Source organism: Myotis brandtii, unplaced genomic scaffold (genome assembly GCF_000412655.1).
Source record: "Myotis brandtii unplaced genomic scaffold, ASM41265v1 scaffold17, whole genome shotgun sequence".
Classification (NCBI taxonomy): Eukaryota; Metazoa; Chordata; class Mammalia; order Chiroptera; family Vespertilionidae; genus Myotis; species Myotis brandtii.
The window spans coordinates 4572827-4589661 of NW_005356259.1; the positions used below are offsets into that span (position 1 = coordinate 4572827).

Below are 16835 nucleotides of genomic sequence, written 5' to 3' on the forward strand. Positions count from 1 at the left end.
TTTTTTTTTTATTCTGGGCCAGCTTTAGCTCTGAGGCCTCGCTGCTGAAAAGATGGATACAATGTTTCGGTCCGGCTGGCTTTCAGTCTGGCTGGTTTCTGGGGGTTTGTTTACCTTCTTATTTGCAACATAGTATATAGTTGCTTAGACTTGCAAATGAGAGGCCGGCAAGTGAGGCGGTGAACGTTGGAGTCTGCAGCAAGCAAGCCTCGTGCTCGCTTCAGTGCCTGGCTGCCGGCCGCCATCTTGGCTGACAGTTAATTTGCATATACTCACTGATTAGCCAATGAAAAGGGTAGCGGTCGTATGCCAATTACCATGTTTCTCTTTTATTAGTGTAGAAGATTTACTATCAATATTATGATTTATTTTTTGTCCACTCAGAAAAGCAACTCAGAGGGCTTGAAAATATTCACCCAGTCAGCAAAGGAGAATAGGTTCTGCTTGTTGAAACAGTGGAGAGATATACAAGTACAAGTTTTAAAATTATCCATTTCTCTTCCCACTAAGTAAGTGCCATGATTTATTTTTCAGTTGAAGTGTCATTTTTTTTTCAGATAAAAATGTATAGTAATGTGGACAGGAGTTAGAAAATCAATATAACTAAAGACATGAGCTTGAGGGAAATTAATTAAACACCGGATATCACAGTCTTGAAACCCCAGGCTTTACCTAATTTTATTATGGGTTGTGAAAAGTCAAAGAAGTGAGCCTTATGCTCATTAATATTGGTTTTATTTTAATGATATACTCCAAAAAAGTTGTTTTTGTTCTTTTCAGCTGCAACTGAACAAAAACATATAGAACTAATAGTAAATTGGTTAATGTTATACTTCAGGTAATAGGAAAAATGTTATTTCATTTTCCTTGATTTTGTATTTGTTATAATTTTTGATATTAAGTTAGTTAATTGATTGATTCATTTTCTCTCTAGTCTCTTTCAGGAAATTTAAAAAAAACACCTTAGAAAAAGGTATTTGCATTACATATCTTGAAAACAGCTGGGCTGACAAAAGTCCCAAGTCAAAAGAGAATTGTTACATTTTCATGTACAATAACACCTCCAGTCCTAGTGCCTTTCACAGGAGCAAAGCAGCATGCAAAAACCATATACTCTCTGTCAGTGGTTCTGAACACAAATTGAATCACTTACCAGAAATGGCATTATAAGACCTCAAAGGGGTGTAAAACTTTACTAAATGTTGTTCCTCTACTGGTAAAATAAACATTAAGTGAGCTTTATGTGTAAATGTTTAGTGTTCCTAAAATGAACATTCAAATGCATGGCTTAGAATCTTCCACAGTAAGAACGTTGCCCAAAGAAAGAAAAGGAAGCAAGTATCAAACAAACAAAACAAAAAAAAAAATGTTTCAATCTTGGTATAAAGTAACAGCTGGACCCTTTTAACTATAAAATCCAATAGTCTACTGTTGTTATGGAGGTCATTACTTACATAGTAAAAATGTTCTCTTCTAATAGGGTATAAGGAAAAGGCAAAAAAGGAAATGTTATTTCATTTTGGGTTCCTGCAATGACAACAACTTTAACATCAGTGAAAGCATTGATCTGCTCTTCAGGTAGTATTATTTACATTTCAGTGGGTAGAAACTTGGACTGATAGAAGAATGGTTTTTCTCAAGGATATTTATAGTACCAATAATGATTTCTCTTCGGATTGAATATCTCTTTATCACTCAATGCTTAGTTGGGAATAGATTCAAAACTTCAATAATAAACGTGTCAAGTTCATGTTCTAAAAAAGCAGATATTAAATTTAGTTATTAAAATAAATAAATTTTTGTAAAATTTGTTATATCTCTTCTCTCATCATAAGGGTGTCTGGCTTATTTTTTGAGAAAATTATTTGTACTTGATAGTTAAATTTTTATAAAAATGTATGTGCTATCTCAGTTAGAACAGCACACTTTTATGTACAGATGTGAAAAAACTTGAATTTCACAGTCCTTGTAATAAAATTGTTTAAGTCACTAAGGTAAGCTGTTTGCAGTAGGCTGGAGTCCATAGATATTAGGGTCCACGAGTAGGAGAAGCCACAGCAATTAAGATGAAGGTGAGTGCCATATTTTCACTATCTTCTGTCAGATGGATGCCCAAATAACTTGCTGGTCTTGATATGGTTCTCTTAAAAGTTGGGGCAGGGTTACAAGTGAGCTTATATTTATTTAAAGGAAACTTTTCATTTTAGGGTTAGTAACTTCCTTAATAGATAGAAAAACTACAGAAGCACTACTCTGAAACATGATTGTGGATGATCTTAGTTATATGAATTAAAAGAAACGAGAGTCCAGGCACACTCATGGGACCTGAGGTTAGTTAATGACAATATTGAGGACACAGGTTGAGGCAGACAACTGGTACGAGTGCTCAGTGAAACCATGAATCAGCATTCCAGATAACTGGAAGAAATGTCAGGCAGAACTCACTGATTAAACCCTGAGAAATTCAGAACTTTGGACAGTTCCTAAAGACAGGCATACTTCCAGGTAGAGTACTTAACCTTTAGGTAACCAGACCTACTCATTTAAGGCTACCTCTTGGTGTTTCACTTATACGTATCTGCATGTGAGATTAAAGTGGTTCTCAACCTTCCTGCCCTTTAAATACAGTTCCTCATGTAAATATCTGATATGCAGGATGGTCTTAGGCGACCCCTGTGAAAGGGTTGTTTGACCCCCAAAGGGGTCGCGACCCACAGGTTGAGAATTGCTGCCTTAATCCCAAAGGAATTATCTCATTCATCTAAAGAACTCTGTGATCTGTGTTTCACATGCAACTTCAGTCCTGGCATGAAGGTTCATAATGTGCATGTTACCTGGGGTTATGACAGACTTGCCACTGGGCCTTGTTCTATTAACTTACTTTTAAACTTGACTGAATATAAAAAGGTGAAAAAGTGATCATCCAAGGTATGGAAAAGCGTCTCTTTACCAATACCTGATGGTCCTTCAGAGCCAAGGCCTCTGGGCCATTTACATGCAAGGCCATTCAGCAGCTGTTTCATAGCTGCTGAAATGAAGTGTTCCGCCTGGGTCAGGGGTTGGTGGTGCAGAGAAAGGCTCTAAGAATCTGCTCAAGTTCTGCCTAGGGCCATGTGGCATAACTGTAGATGGTAACACAAGCACATTAAGGTCTTCCCTGCAGCCTCTGGTAAGCGATGGAATTGCTCCTTTGAAGCGAGGACTTTGAGTCAATTTCTACAAGGGGTAACTGTAATTCAGGACAGTCCATCTGATTTCTAATCAAAAAACAAATGCCATTTTAGCTACATCTATTCACCAAGATTAAAATTAGGATTATTGACAATGAGACAAAATGTATACATATGAAAAATGCTTAAAAGAATATATTCTTCTTCATAACTACTTTTCTGATGAGTGTTTTCTGTTCTGAAACTGAATGGTGAGCCGAAGCACAGAAAAATCGTAAGAATGGTTTTCTCAGTTATGAGCAACTTAACCAGACTTTTTATACAGGTCTTTCTTTATCTTTGCTAATGAAAAATGAATGGGTGCCCAGTTCCCAAAAAGAAATACTCCAAGTTGGCAAGCATTATAGGCAAAAAGAAGCAGGGGATTTCTCCCTACCTCCAATTGCAGCATTAGCAGCTTTGCTGTTTTGGTTTGTGGGTTGGAATCAGTCTTAAGGGCCCCACATGGTTCACAAGTCTGTTACTTTGATGCTTAGAGTAATTCAATACCTTCTTGATTTTTTTTTGGTGGATTCACAGATATTAAAGATTAATTTTCTTGTCTTTTGAGGGCTTTAAAGAGTACTAAGAAGGCATGAGAATATTCCAGTACTGGGAGAGAAGGGAGCAATGGCCCTACCACTGAAGAAGGAAGAACATATAATATAGAACAACTGGGATTTTATTGCAGAAATCTTATGAGAGATTGATGTCACAAAGGGGTGACAAATATAAAAGTTCTAGGGTATTTGTTTAGTTGAGTAGCACATGATTGTTATTCTTTACAGTCTGAGAGGACCAAAGTAGATAAGGTATTCCCTAGTTTTCCTTGACAAATAATACATTAAGGGTTAGCCCTGAATCTAGAGCTCAGGATCAATTCAGAAGGAATGGCAGTAATTTTTATTAGAAAGTCCATTCCACTAGTTTCTCAACTATAACTGTAGGAAGATGTGGAGATTCTGAGATTGGAGAACGCACCCTAGGTGTCCATCCAGATAGTTATGTGACCTGAGAAAAGAGCTTTTTCTTTATCCAAGTACATAATGTGTAAATAATGATATTGATTCCCCAAAGTCATGTATGTAACTCAGCCTTATTACTCAATGACCAGCTCTATGCATGCTGGGATAATTCAAATTGGCGCCAAACTGAGCAAAGTACTGTCAATGCTGAAAAGAACTCTGAAGAAGATTTAGGACAACCCACGCTGGGGCTCATAAATTGGTTATGTTTGTGTGGTTTCAGGATATTTCTCCGAAAATTCAACTGGAACCTAAAATTTAAGCTAGACTATATGTTTAAATATATTGATATTAAACTTCATGACATCTAATTCATCATGAGAATATTAGAATGAATTTAAAAATGAATATTTGGTTTAATAGTTTCACCTTTTATACAGTTGATACAGTTTTTATTTTTAAAACCAGAGAAAAGGTCATATTGTTAATCATTCTACTCTTGGCATGCTGCTGTTCGTTAAGACATTGGTTCTTTGCTATGTAAATATTATCTCTAGCTAAAGTAATTAAGTGTAATACATTATTTTTGCAAATATGCAGCCTAATGAATGCCACTAAATAATGTTGCAAACCCCATAGGAAAAATACACTATAAAACTTATTGCTTATTACTGACTTCTTCATATAATGATTTTCTATAAGTTAGACCATTATTTTTCAGGCATAATTTAAGGCAGGCTTATATGATTAACACAAGTTCTTTATTTAAAATATTTTCAATCAGTCTCCACTATCGTTTATTTTTGACAATCTGAAGAAGAAACAAGACTCGTGTATAAAACCATTTTCTCTCCATTGGTATTTTTGCCTATATCATGTAATTTGGCAATGAACAACTAAACGTCTCAGCCTAAACTGTCTGAGGAGTGTGAATTAAAAATAAAAAAGAGTTTTTAATACGTTTAGCAACTTAAAAATATTGAGTTCTTAAATACCTATAGTCTACTGGATATCTGCAGATAAATGAAGGAGGTAGTGGAGACCCTAACTATTCACAAACCCAGCTTATTTGCTGATGGTAAACCTCAGATATTTTATGGGCTAAGCAGCAGTGTACACGTTATGAGTTTTGTTTATAATATCACTCACTATTAATTGCAGTTCAGTAAACTAGATTCACCTTTAGACTTAATAATACATATAAGTATAATTTACACATATAAGAACTGTAAAGATGGAATGAAAATATTATTTTCCACTGTTTTTTTGTTTTATTATTTTAAAATCTCATTATGCATACACAGATACATAATTTCATTAGACATAAACTGCATGCATGCAGGTGTTATTTAAATGTATGAATTTGTTATGTGTTATTTATTTGATGTTTCAATTCTATCATTCCCCTTTTACATCTAAGACTACTGAGGGCCAGAGATACTGAGTTACATAATACCTATAGTGGGTAAATAATAAGGCAGATCGTGGCTCATGTTACAGTGCTCTTTCCATGGAAACCTACTTTCCACATTCAAGGTTTCAGTTTCATCTGTTGTTCATGTCTGACTCAGCTGCACAAGGGGACCTGCGATTGTGCTAGAGCTTTGAGTGGATCCACAGGATTATTTCCCCCTCCATCATGCTGCATGGGAAGGAAGTGAAGACCAGTTAAGTGAAGTAACTGGAGAAAACTGGAGAGATCATGACAGGACTCGAACCCAAGCCCTGTGCTATTTTAGTTGCTACCTAGATATGAAGATAATTTGTCTGCAAGATCACAGCGTAGCCTCAGGAAGAAATCACAGATACTTCAGTGGATATATACATTTCTCTTGGCATTTTAAGAGTAGAATTAATTCAGATGTATTTTAGCCTTCCTTTAGGAAATAGATTTCTAAAATGACCTTATTAAAGCTTTCAATCCCCAAACAGTAGCACATTGGTAACCTGATATTTTAATAAAGTTGAGAGGAAAAACTGATGCCACAAGGAATAGATATAGCAGTAGAGTTGTGCTTACCTTCGTAAGTCCCACTTTCTAGGAGAGCACCACTTTTCTCTAATTCCATAAAATCTTCAACAGTGATGAAGATATAGTCCACTCCGGGCACCTCACCCTCCTTATGTGGCCTTGTAGTGCCTGAATAAGGAAAATTAAAAATGAAAGACTTTAAGTGGTGTATTGTTGAACTTTAGAAATACCAGCATACTTCTGAATATTCAATAAGACTTGTTTGTACATCCTGCTAGTTCACAGTTTGCATTTGTCCTTCTGTTTGTTTGAAAACAGAAAAGATCAGGGGTTAAAGATTAAAGTAAATATACAAAGAATTTTCTTCATCACATGTATAAAGAGTCCATTGCCTTGAAATGTGGCTGCAAGGATTTTTCAGTGAAAAAAATGCAGACCATTGTGGCTTTTTTGAAGAGGTGGTTTGAATGCTGGGCCAAGAGCCTGCTAGCTCTGGAATTTACATATCTCATTTCTATGAATGGACTTCCATTGTTCTGTAAACTGCTTTGCTATGACATAACATACAATAGAAAACAGAAATGTTAGCAAAATGTCAATTTTTAGGAAATGGGACTGCTTTCTCTTGTTAATTTTACACCAAAAAACTTATATGTGAGCTAAAGAATCACAAAATCATTGTTACTTAAAAATAAATAATTAAATAATTAGAATTGAGCCATAATTGGAACTGGGTTAGTGTTTTAATGCTCATAACACAATTTCCTTCCTTCCTCCCTCCCTTTCTTCCCCATTTCCTTCCTTCCTTCCTTCCTTCCTTCCTTCCTTCCTTCCTTCCTTCCTCCCTCCCTCCCTCCCTTCCTTCCTTCCTTCCTTCCTTCCTTCCTTCCTTCCTTCCTTTAATTCTGACTGAGTTGAGAGGTGACATGCTCCCTGAGGTTACTGCATGGGTCCAACACTCCTGTGTGTTGTGCCACCTATAAAGTGAATGGAGCATATGTGGCCAGCCTGACAGGACAGACAGCTTGTGGCTCAGGACAGCTGCACTGGAGAACACAGGCTTCCAGACCTGCTGGAAGTTCAAGAGGCAGGAACCAAAATGCAGACATAGTAAAGGCTGTGGGTTTGTTTCCTGGCACGCGTCCTTCCTTAAACATTCCCTAAGCTTCTTTTCTTTTTCTATGCCACCTACAGAAGACATTTTGCATGGTCAGACTGGAATTTGCATAACACATACCTGAGAATAGTATGCAGAAGGCAAATATATAAGCAAGGTAATAGTACATTGGTAGTATTTTACTAAAATCTCTGCCATATTCTCTATATACTAAACAAAAAGCATTTCAAACCCTTAATTTTTAGATCCACTTTCTGAAATCTTTATCAACTAAACCATGAAAATAGCCAGTAAGTTCTCCTTTTGCCCTGTTAGAATCAAATCGGAACTGCAAATGAGAGGCATTGACTAATGTCAGAATATGCCATGTGCTAAGGAAAATTGATTCAGGGTAAAAAATTAATAATTTCCATTGAAAACTGGTTTTTAAAGATTTGAAGGCGTTTTCTTTTTTCCATAATCATGTTTAATGACTTTCCCTGAATTTGTTTTTTAATTTGTTTAACTGAGTCACGTTTTGCAACATTTCCTACTGTTTTTATTCTATTAAATATAAACCTCCCACACTGAGTATGCATAATGTTGTCAAATTAATGTTTCTATGAGAACCTTCATTTTCAATATCCTGACTTTTATGTGCTTAACCCTTGTGAATTAAAAGTGCTTATCGTGGTTTTGGGCAATCAATTTGTTTTTCTCTCCATTTAGAACACACTCTAGTCATTAAGAAAAATCACATAGCAAAGTTTCAATTTTCCTGCCTAATTTATCTGCATATTTCAGAAGCTGCATGCTCTGATTAATTAACTTCTTGCAATGTGGTCACGCATTCCCAGCACAATGTGAGCACAGGACCGACCACATGCTTGAGGGCAGTTTCCAGGGTTGCTGACTTGACTGGAGTTACCACTGGTGCTAAATTCTAGGGGACACATTTGTGGTTGTTCTCTTTCTGGGAGGACCATCAGTACTGGGGCTCACTGGGTGGTTTCCATCTTTACTTTGTACCTCGAGGCAACGTGACTGAGGTCTTGCCTTGGAGATGGACTCCCAGTGGCTGCAATAGTACCACCTATGACTGTTGACCTGCTTGATGTTGACTACCTATTTAACCTATTTCATTATTGCTTGAAGAACTTCTACACTATACTCTCAAATGCTGCAATTATTAGCTTTACTATCCATCTTCCATCCTCTTTTCTCATGTTGTTCTTCTTTCTAATTAAAACCTCCAGTCCCTTAAACTCTCCTGATATTCCCCAAATTTGGCTTCATTTGCCTCTCTAACCAACTAAGGGACTGAGAACAACCTAGACTCTCTTCTTTCTATTAGTTCACCTTCACCATTTCCAGACTCTTAATAAGCCCCCACGTTTATTAGCTATTTCATTCATAGACTGCAGTTGCTACAGAAAACCATAAACTTTCACTGACATGTAACCTACAAATTCAGATTATCTAATGTCAGTCTGATTCTACTAATGCGTGGTAATCCTTTTGTATGTCTTCTTCCTTCTGTGTCACAATGCCAATGGTTTTCTAATGCTCAACTTCTTCAACTTCTTCCGTAGGAGGTAATAGTTCATTTTCTTTTTGGTAGAGTAGAAGATAATCTGAAATCAAATTTCCTAAATTTTCCTAAGTTTTGCCTCTACTATTTTCATTATCTCACCCTTAATTGGAAACATACATCCATCTTGCTAAGACAAATCCTTTCTCATGTCAAAGTTTAATTTTTTTTCTTAATCCTCACCTGAGATTTTTTCCATTGATTTTTAGAGAGAGGAAAAGGGGGGTGGGGGAGAGAGAGAGAGAGAGAGAGAGATCAATGTGAGAATAGCACGTTGCTTGGTTGCTTCCTGCACCTGCTCCAACCCAGGTGGGGATCAAACCTACAACCTAGGCATGTGCCTTTGACCAGGAATTGAAACCTCAACCTTTCTGTGCTTGGGCCAGTGTTTCATTCCTCTTTAATAATATTAATAGCACTAATAATAATAATACAATAACATTGTTGATAGCACTACTACTAATAATACAATAACTCTGAAATCTATTATAATCAAAGTTTTAAATGAATTCATTTCCATTTAGGCTAACACTTCTTAAAAAGAAAAAAATTATGATAAAAGACACAGAGTTTGCCAAGGCCGGTTTGGCTCAGTGGATAGAGCGTAGGCCTGCGGACTGAGGGGTCCCGGGTTCGATTCCGGTCAAGGGCATGTACCTGGGTTGCGGGCACATCCCCAGTAGGAGATGTGCAGGAGGTGGCTGATCGATGTTTCTCTCTCATCGATGTTTCTAACTCTCTATCTCTCTCCCTTCCTCTCTGTAAAAAATCAATAAAATATATTTTTAAAAAAAAGAAAATAATTTTGTTCCCCAACTTTACACCTCTTATTTCCTTTCCTCACCTAACTATATTGCCTAGAACTAAGTAATTATGGTAATAGTAGGCATCGCTCCTAAACTTCCAAGGATGCTTGCTGGATTCTAATACAAATGAAGGAAATAACCCTCTATTCTTAGTTTCATTGAATAGGACTTTATCAGAAATGAAAATTAAACATACCAAGGTCTTTTTTGGCATCTTATATGAGATTTTTTATTTTTTTTTTTGGCAAATATTTTTAAAACAAAACAATAAACTATTCCTCAAAAGTTACAAAAAAAGATTAGAAACGTGGGGAGTTGTTCATTGACATTATTTACCATTTTTTAAGCAGTTATTGGCCTATTCTTTTATTGTCCTTCTAAATTTGGTTGGGACTTTCTTGAGTGGTGTTTAGAAAAGTCCAATAAATCTTATTATTCAAATTATGGTTTATGTATTTCTTTATGTCTTCTGGGCCACTCTTGTAAAGGAAAATTTAATAGAGCAGAAATAGAGAAAATGCGACTAAATCGAATCTTTGCTTTATCTCCTCTTGCTTCATTTCTTTAAAAAAAACAAACCCAACTTATTTAATAATTGTTACATTAAGAAGTGCATGAATAGCACCTCCTTCATGAGTTAATAAAAACATACAGTATTTCTGCTCAAAAGACATGTCTGAAGAGAATGAATTTGCTCCCAAATGCTTAGCTTATTACTGATACATCATGAAAGCACATAGAGGCCATTTGTCATTTTTGTCACCATGGCAACCGAGGATGCCAATGAAATTTTTTACTATTTTTTTTAAATGAAGGAACATTGCCTCTTTTGCCTTAGAAAGAAAAGAGTATGATGTTTGTGGTAAATGTAATTCTAAGCACATTTTCCCTCAGCCTTCTAATATTTCCTAATCTTAACAATAAAAACAGTCCCTGACTTACGGGAAAGTACTGCTACCTAGATGATGGTCAGTGCAGTCATCTATTCTCATCTGTGCTGATGTGCTGACAGGTCCACAGTGCCCACCGCTTCGCAGGCACCCGGCACATATTTGCTAAAGTAATGGACTGGGAATTGCTTGTTAACAGTCAATGTGTTGGAAGCAGATGGGTCATTGTTTGAAAATCTGAGAAACTGCATTCTTTTCCTATGCATGTTTCTGAATATATTCTCCTTTATTCCTGCTGTTTCTCAGCTGCAAGCTGGAGGAAATAAATCTTGACAGCTACAGTGACTTCCTCTGGATTCGACCTTTAATTAACTTACTCTTAGATTTCTGAAGACACTTCTTTAGTTTGTCACTTACTCATTAGCAAGTGTGATCATCACCGGACTCTTGTGTGTACTTCAAATGGACACAGTCAGGAGACTCCTCGGCCAAAGCCTCCAATCAATATTTACATAATCAGCCTAAGCCTTGGGTTTTATCACATTTATTTTCAATCATATAAAATCCAGAAATATAATTTTATAGGTAGAGCTAAAGCAAGCAAAGCAAATAATACAGCTTGGGCTATTGAATCCTATGTGATAGACAGATTATAAAGCAATCTGAGCTTTATAGATTTCTTATCATCTGATGGGGTGGATTGGGTTAAGGCCAGAAAAGAAAACTAACTCTGATTCAATCAATCACCTATTCTGTATAAAGAATTATTTCTTGCCACAATAAAACATTATATATATTTTATAAAACACTTAAAATGTTACATATACATTTGTAAAATACCAGTAGTAACTCAGACTTATTTTCTTTTTTAAATGTTTTCATTGATTTTAGAGAGAGAGGAAGGGAGGGGAGGGAGAGAGAGAGAGAGAGAGAGAGAGAGAGAGAGAGAGAGAGAGAGACATGGATGGTTGCCTCCCATACACACCCCTTACACACCCCTACCAGAGATGGAACTCACAACCTGGGTACATGCCCTCACCACGAGTCAAACCAGAGACCTTGAGATTTACGAGAGGACACTTCTAACAACTGAACCACAAGGGTCAGGGCGTGACTTATTATCTTAACAGTGCATTGCTCTAAACCCCAGTAAGTATTTAAAAACTCTCTTATTCCCCAAAAGAGTGTTCTGTCACTTATTGTTTAAAGCTACATTGACATACCAGTGATTTTTAACTGGTGTACCACAAAAATTTTAAAACGTGCAATACCTATTTAGTCAGGGGCACTGACCTCTTTTCCCTTAGATTGTCAAACCAAAAAATGACAACAGCCCTAGCTGGTTTGGCTCAGAGGATAGAGTGTTGGCCTGAGGAATGAAGGGTCCTAGGTTCGATTCCACTCAAGGGTACATGCCTGGGTTGCGGGCCGATCCCCAGTAGGGGGTGTGCAGGAGGCAGCCAGTCAATGATTCTCTCATCATTGATTTTTCTATCTCTCCCTACCTCTCCCTTCCTCTCTAAAATCAATAAAAATATTTTTTAAAAAATGACAACAGCCAACACAACAATAGCCATCTGGTGTGAATGAATCAAAATTATACCTATTTTTCTCAGATAAGCAAACATTACAACATTTAAAATTATAACATATTTTTGGTGTGCCACAGAATTTTAGTCATTAGTTTATATGTGCCATGAGATGAAAAAGATTAAAAGTTGCTGACATATACTAACAATGTTACATATCTTTCTGACACAGAGAAGTTTTTGAAGAACAAAACCTCTTCTTGACTGTCTCTGTATATAAAAGTTCAGACTAATATCCCATATGGCACCAATCACTCTTTTACATCTTAACGGTTTGGATTGAGGCAGCATCATACCCAAAGGAGCGATTCTGAAAAGGTAGGGTGCACCAAAATCACATGGGGGATTTGTTTGCTGAGTGTCACACCCAGAGCTCCTGTTCAATAATTCTTGGGAGGGGCCTGAGAATTTGCATTTCTAACAAGTTCCCAAGTGATGTTAATGCTGCTGGCCGGGGGACAATAATTTGAGAGCCAGTGCTCTAACCTCAATCACATCTCTGGAAACCCAAACTAAAAGCAGTGTTAAGTTTCATCATTCATTTAATAAAAACAACTCATAAAGCATGTAGTTCGTGACCTTGGCATTGGCCCTAAAATAATCTATTGTTATGTGCTGCGTTCAGAGGAAACAAGCCATTCTTCCTTTGCAGGTATAGAGGTGAACAGAGTGATGAGAGGTAAACTGTATCACCACAGCGCTCAGTTATGTACCACACATTGCTTTTTCATCATTCTTTTAGAAGTTAATTGAATTTGGGAAATAATGGACTGATCTCCACATATGCTTGCTTAAAAAGAACTTTCCTTATTATTTGAAGTAATTCGAACTATCCTGATCTTATGTGTACAACAATATGACTTACATTCTGAAAGACATGGGAGGCTTTGATATAGCTTGCCAGGAGTGAAAAATGATAATATGGCAAGACAACCCAAGTGTCTAATGCAGATCTCTTACATTGAGGAAAAAAAAAACTATAGTGAATACAAAAAAATAGAAGGTACAAATGAAAAATCTGTGTATCTCGAACAAGCAAGAAAAAATAGAGTCTCGATATTTCCCTCTGGCAAGGTATCTGATTGTTTCCAAATGTCTAATGCAGATCTCTTACATTGAGGAAAAAAACTATAGTGAATACACAAAAAATAGAAGGTACAAATGATAAATCTGTGTATCTCTAAGAAGCAAGAAAAAAATAGTCTCGATATTTCCCTCTGGCAAGGTATCTGATTGTTAAATGTTAAATTACAGTTTGTTTGCAACTATTCTAATCAGACTAAATCAGGGAATGGGCAGCATGTATTGTAAAATAAAGATCTCTGTTGCAACAAATTATTTAGACAAACATATCTTTTGATCAACTGTATGATTTCACTTGCACGATTATGTCCCTGGTGCAAAAACTAGCAAAACTATAGAGGTGAGAAATGTCATTCACAAGTCAGTTTATTTTATCGTCCTTTGTGGCTTGAATTCAGAAGCCATGATACTGAGTAAGACAGACAGGCAATGTTTGGGGTGATCATTTTTGAAGTTTACCCAAGGTTACACATTTTCAATTTTAAGGCCTACACGAAATGACCATAATTATTGACAGAACCAAGGCATTGTTGACCACTGACACTTAGCACCCACACACTGAAGAAAAGCTAAGACAAAGTGGTTCAATTCATAATTGCTATATAGCATCTGAGTCATCACTACTTTGGAGACAACGAATTAATAATCTAAATCTTATCCATTTCTCTACAGATGGGATTGTTGAGAAAATGTTAGCTGTGTACATTTCCTTTCTCATGAAAATTCACAGTCCAGAATAATCCACTGCTCATGGGCATGACTAGATAAAATGACTCACCCAAGTAAAACCAGATTTCTAGGTAGCTATATTACTGGCTTTTTTAGCCATTGTCACAGTATCTAATAAACCTAACTCCAGGATAAAGGAACACTTCAGTTTTACTGATAAAAAAGGGTAGAAAACCAAAATCTCAGGGTTCCTGAGTTGACTATTAATTTCCTGATTTTTTAAGAGAAAAGATGAATTTCCTTTTTGTTACCAAGTAATTCCATTTTAAATGTTTGATTTTAATTCTTCATATTTAATTTCGGTAGTTCTATACCTGACATTCTATAGGATTAATGAAAGAGGTTTTGACTCATTAACAGATAATGTTTCAAGATCACATAGTGGATGAAAAGAAAGGAAAGATTAGTTTCTTTTTATAAACACAATAGATATTTAGTTCAAAGCTTTTATACTCTCCTTATGTAAACTTAATCTGGGCCAGAACTAAACTGTACAGATACCACCAGCCCTCTGAGCAATGCAGAGACACTCTACTCTTTGACCTTCCTTGCATAGAAGATTTAGTGGATCATAACTTTATCATTTTATCTCTATTAGAATCTTGCAATGACATTAAATTTTAGTATCAGCATATGTCTCTATGGCATTATATATTCCCTAGGTAGATCCTAGAATACAGAAGTTACAGAATAATAGAAAGTTCAGATGAAGGTAAGAAGGCAATTAACTATTAAAGGATTTCAAAATACTGAAATGCCTGTCATATTATATGGCACAAATCATCTATTTAGTGACCAACTTGTACCCACTTAAGTTCTCAAGTATACACATGTCAAATGATCATGGAGGAAAGAAAAGAAGGAGAGGGATTTGGGAAATAATGTGCACCCAATAGATGCCAGATAGGTTTCAAATGCATTTTACATATCATCAAATATGTAAATCAAATGATGGTGTTCTTTATTACAAAAATCTAGACTTCTGCTGAATTACTATGAACAAAGCAATATACCAAAGAAAAAAAGAGAAGAGAAGAGAAAAGGAAAGAAGAGAAAAGAAAAGAAAAAGAAGTGGCTGATGAATGTAGCAAAGTATCATATGAGAAGTTTCCTTGTGTAAATACTAATATTAATAAGCATTAATAATTATTCAGTTCTAACCTGTGTGAGGCACTGTATTTTGCACTTTACTCTTTTACTCCTGAATTAGCTCTTCTACTTCTTTTAATAGTTTCATAAGGTGGGTAGCATTCTACTCATTTTACAGCTTGAATAACTTGCCCAAATCACAAGTCTGGTAAGTGGCAAAAGTCAGGATTCAAACCCAGTCAGTCTGGCTGCAGAGCCCAGGCTCCTATGTAATAGGGCACTCCACTCTCACCCATGAACTGCCCATATAGATTCTGTTGTCTGCCCTAAGAGAATAATAAAACTAGGAGTCAAATATCTTATTGAGAAGCAATGAGAACTCAGCCATCATCTAAACTGTTTCTGAGTTAGGATAGAGATCACCAGGATCATAACTCAGGACTATAAAGAACATAGCAGGTAAACACAAAGCAGAGATATTTTTGCCATGAAAAGCCCAAACTTGTAAATCTGTGAAGCTACAGATATTTTAAATGAAATATAATAGAGCTCTGAACAGCAGAAAAGTAATCTCCTCACAACAGAGAAATTACAAAATATTAAGTATTAGATAAAGTTTTAAATATTCAGATCATGTTTCCCTTTTACAAATCACATTATAGAAATATGACTTCTAGCCCGACTGGCATGGCTCAGTGGTTGAGTGTCAACCTATGAACTCTATAAGGTCATGGTTCAATTCCTGGTCAGGGCACATGCCCAGGTTACAGGCTCTCCCAGTGGGGGGCATGAGGGAGGCAGCCAATCAATGATTCCCTCTATCATTGATCTCTCTCTCTCTCTCTCTCTCTCTCTTTCTCTCTCTCTCCTTTTCTCTGAAATCAATAAAAATATATTTTAAAAAAAGATAGACCTACATTGTTTCTCATGTAGGTTAGTAATGAATTACTCATATGAATGCTTCAGAGCAGCTTTCTACTTCTAGAGATGTCAACAAATATTTATTTGGTACCTGCACTGGCTGCTGGAAAGAAAAAAAAAACTTTAAAAATTTTTTAAATTAGTCTTTCATCGGGGAGGCATCAAGTTATAAAGATACATACAACCGCAGCCACCTGTATACTAATTATTTCAAAATTGTACTGAAAATGATAAATACAATATATATTTTTAAATATCTTAGAAAGATAAGTGATGGTTTAAAGCAAATACAACAATATATAATGAGATTTATAACATACAGTGAATTAAAATGAATGACAGTAGCACAAAGGATGGGGGAGGGGAATGGAAGTGGACTATGGTAAACTTCTGATAATGTATGTGGAGTGGCATATTACTTCATGGCTGACATGGTAAGTTTAAAGTGTAGAATATAAAGTTTAAAGCAACCTCTAAAACGCACATGCAATTAAAAGACAAAAATCACCAGATTAGAATAAAAAAGCAAGTCCTAACTCTATGCTATAAGCTTTATAGTATAAGAATATATTTCAAATACAACAACAAAAATAAGGGGAAATTGAAAGGTTAGCAAAAGATATGCCACACTAAGATGAAATGAAAGCTGGCATGCTATAATCTACACTAATAAAAGAGAAACATGGTAATTGGCGTACGACCACTACCCTTTTCATTGGCTAATCAGTGAGTATATGCAAATTAACTGTCAGCCAAGATGGCGGCCGGCAGCCAGGCACTGAAGCGAGCAGGGAGGCTTGCTTGCGTCAGTGACTGCGGACTCCAATGCCTAACTTGCCGGCCTCTCAGCTGCAACTCTAAGCAACTATTACTATGTTGCAAATAAGAAGCTAAA

The 16835-nt window shown here is 36.2% G+C and overlaps 1 protein-coding gene across 1 annotated transcript in view; it reads right to left on the reverse strand.

The window, feature by feature from the left end:
* Positions 1–16835, reverse strand: part of MAGI2 (membrane associated guanylate kinase, WW and PDZ domain containing 2) — an 835146-nt gene that overhangs the window by 501636 nt on the left and 316675 nt on the right. The window contains exon 3 of the mRNA XM_014537030.1: positions 6195–6314. Within this exon, the coding sequence (XP_014392516.1) occupies positions 6195–6314 (120 nt within the window). The remainder of the gene's footprint in view (positions 1–6194; positions 6315–16835) is intronic.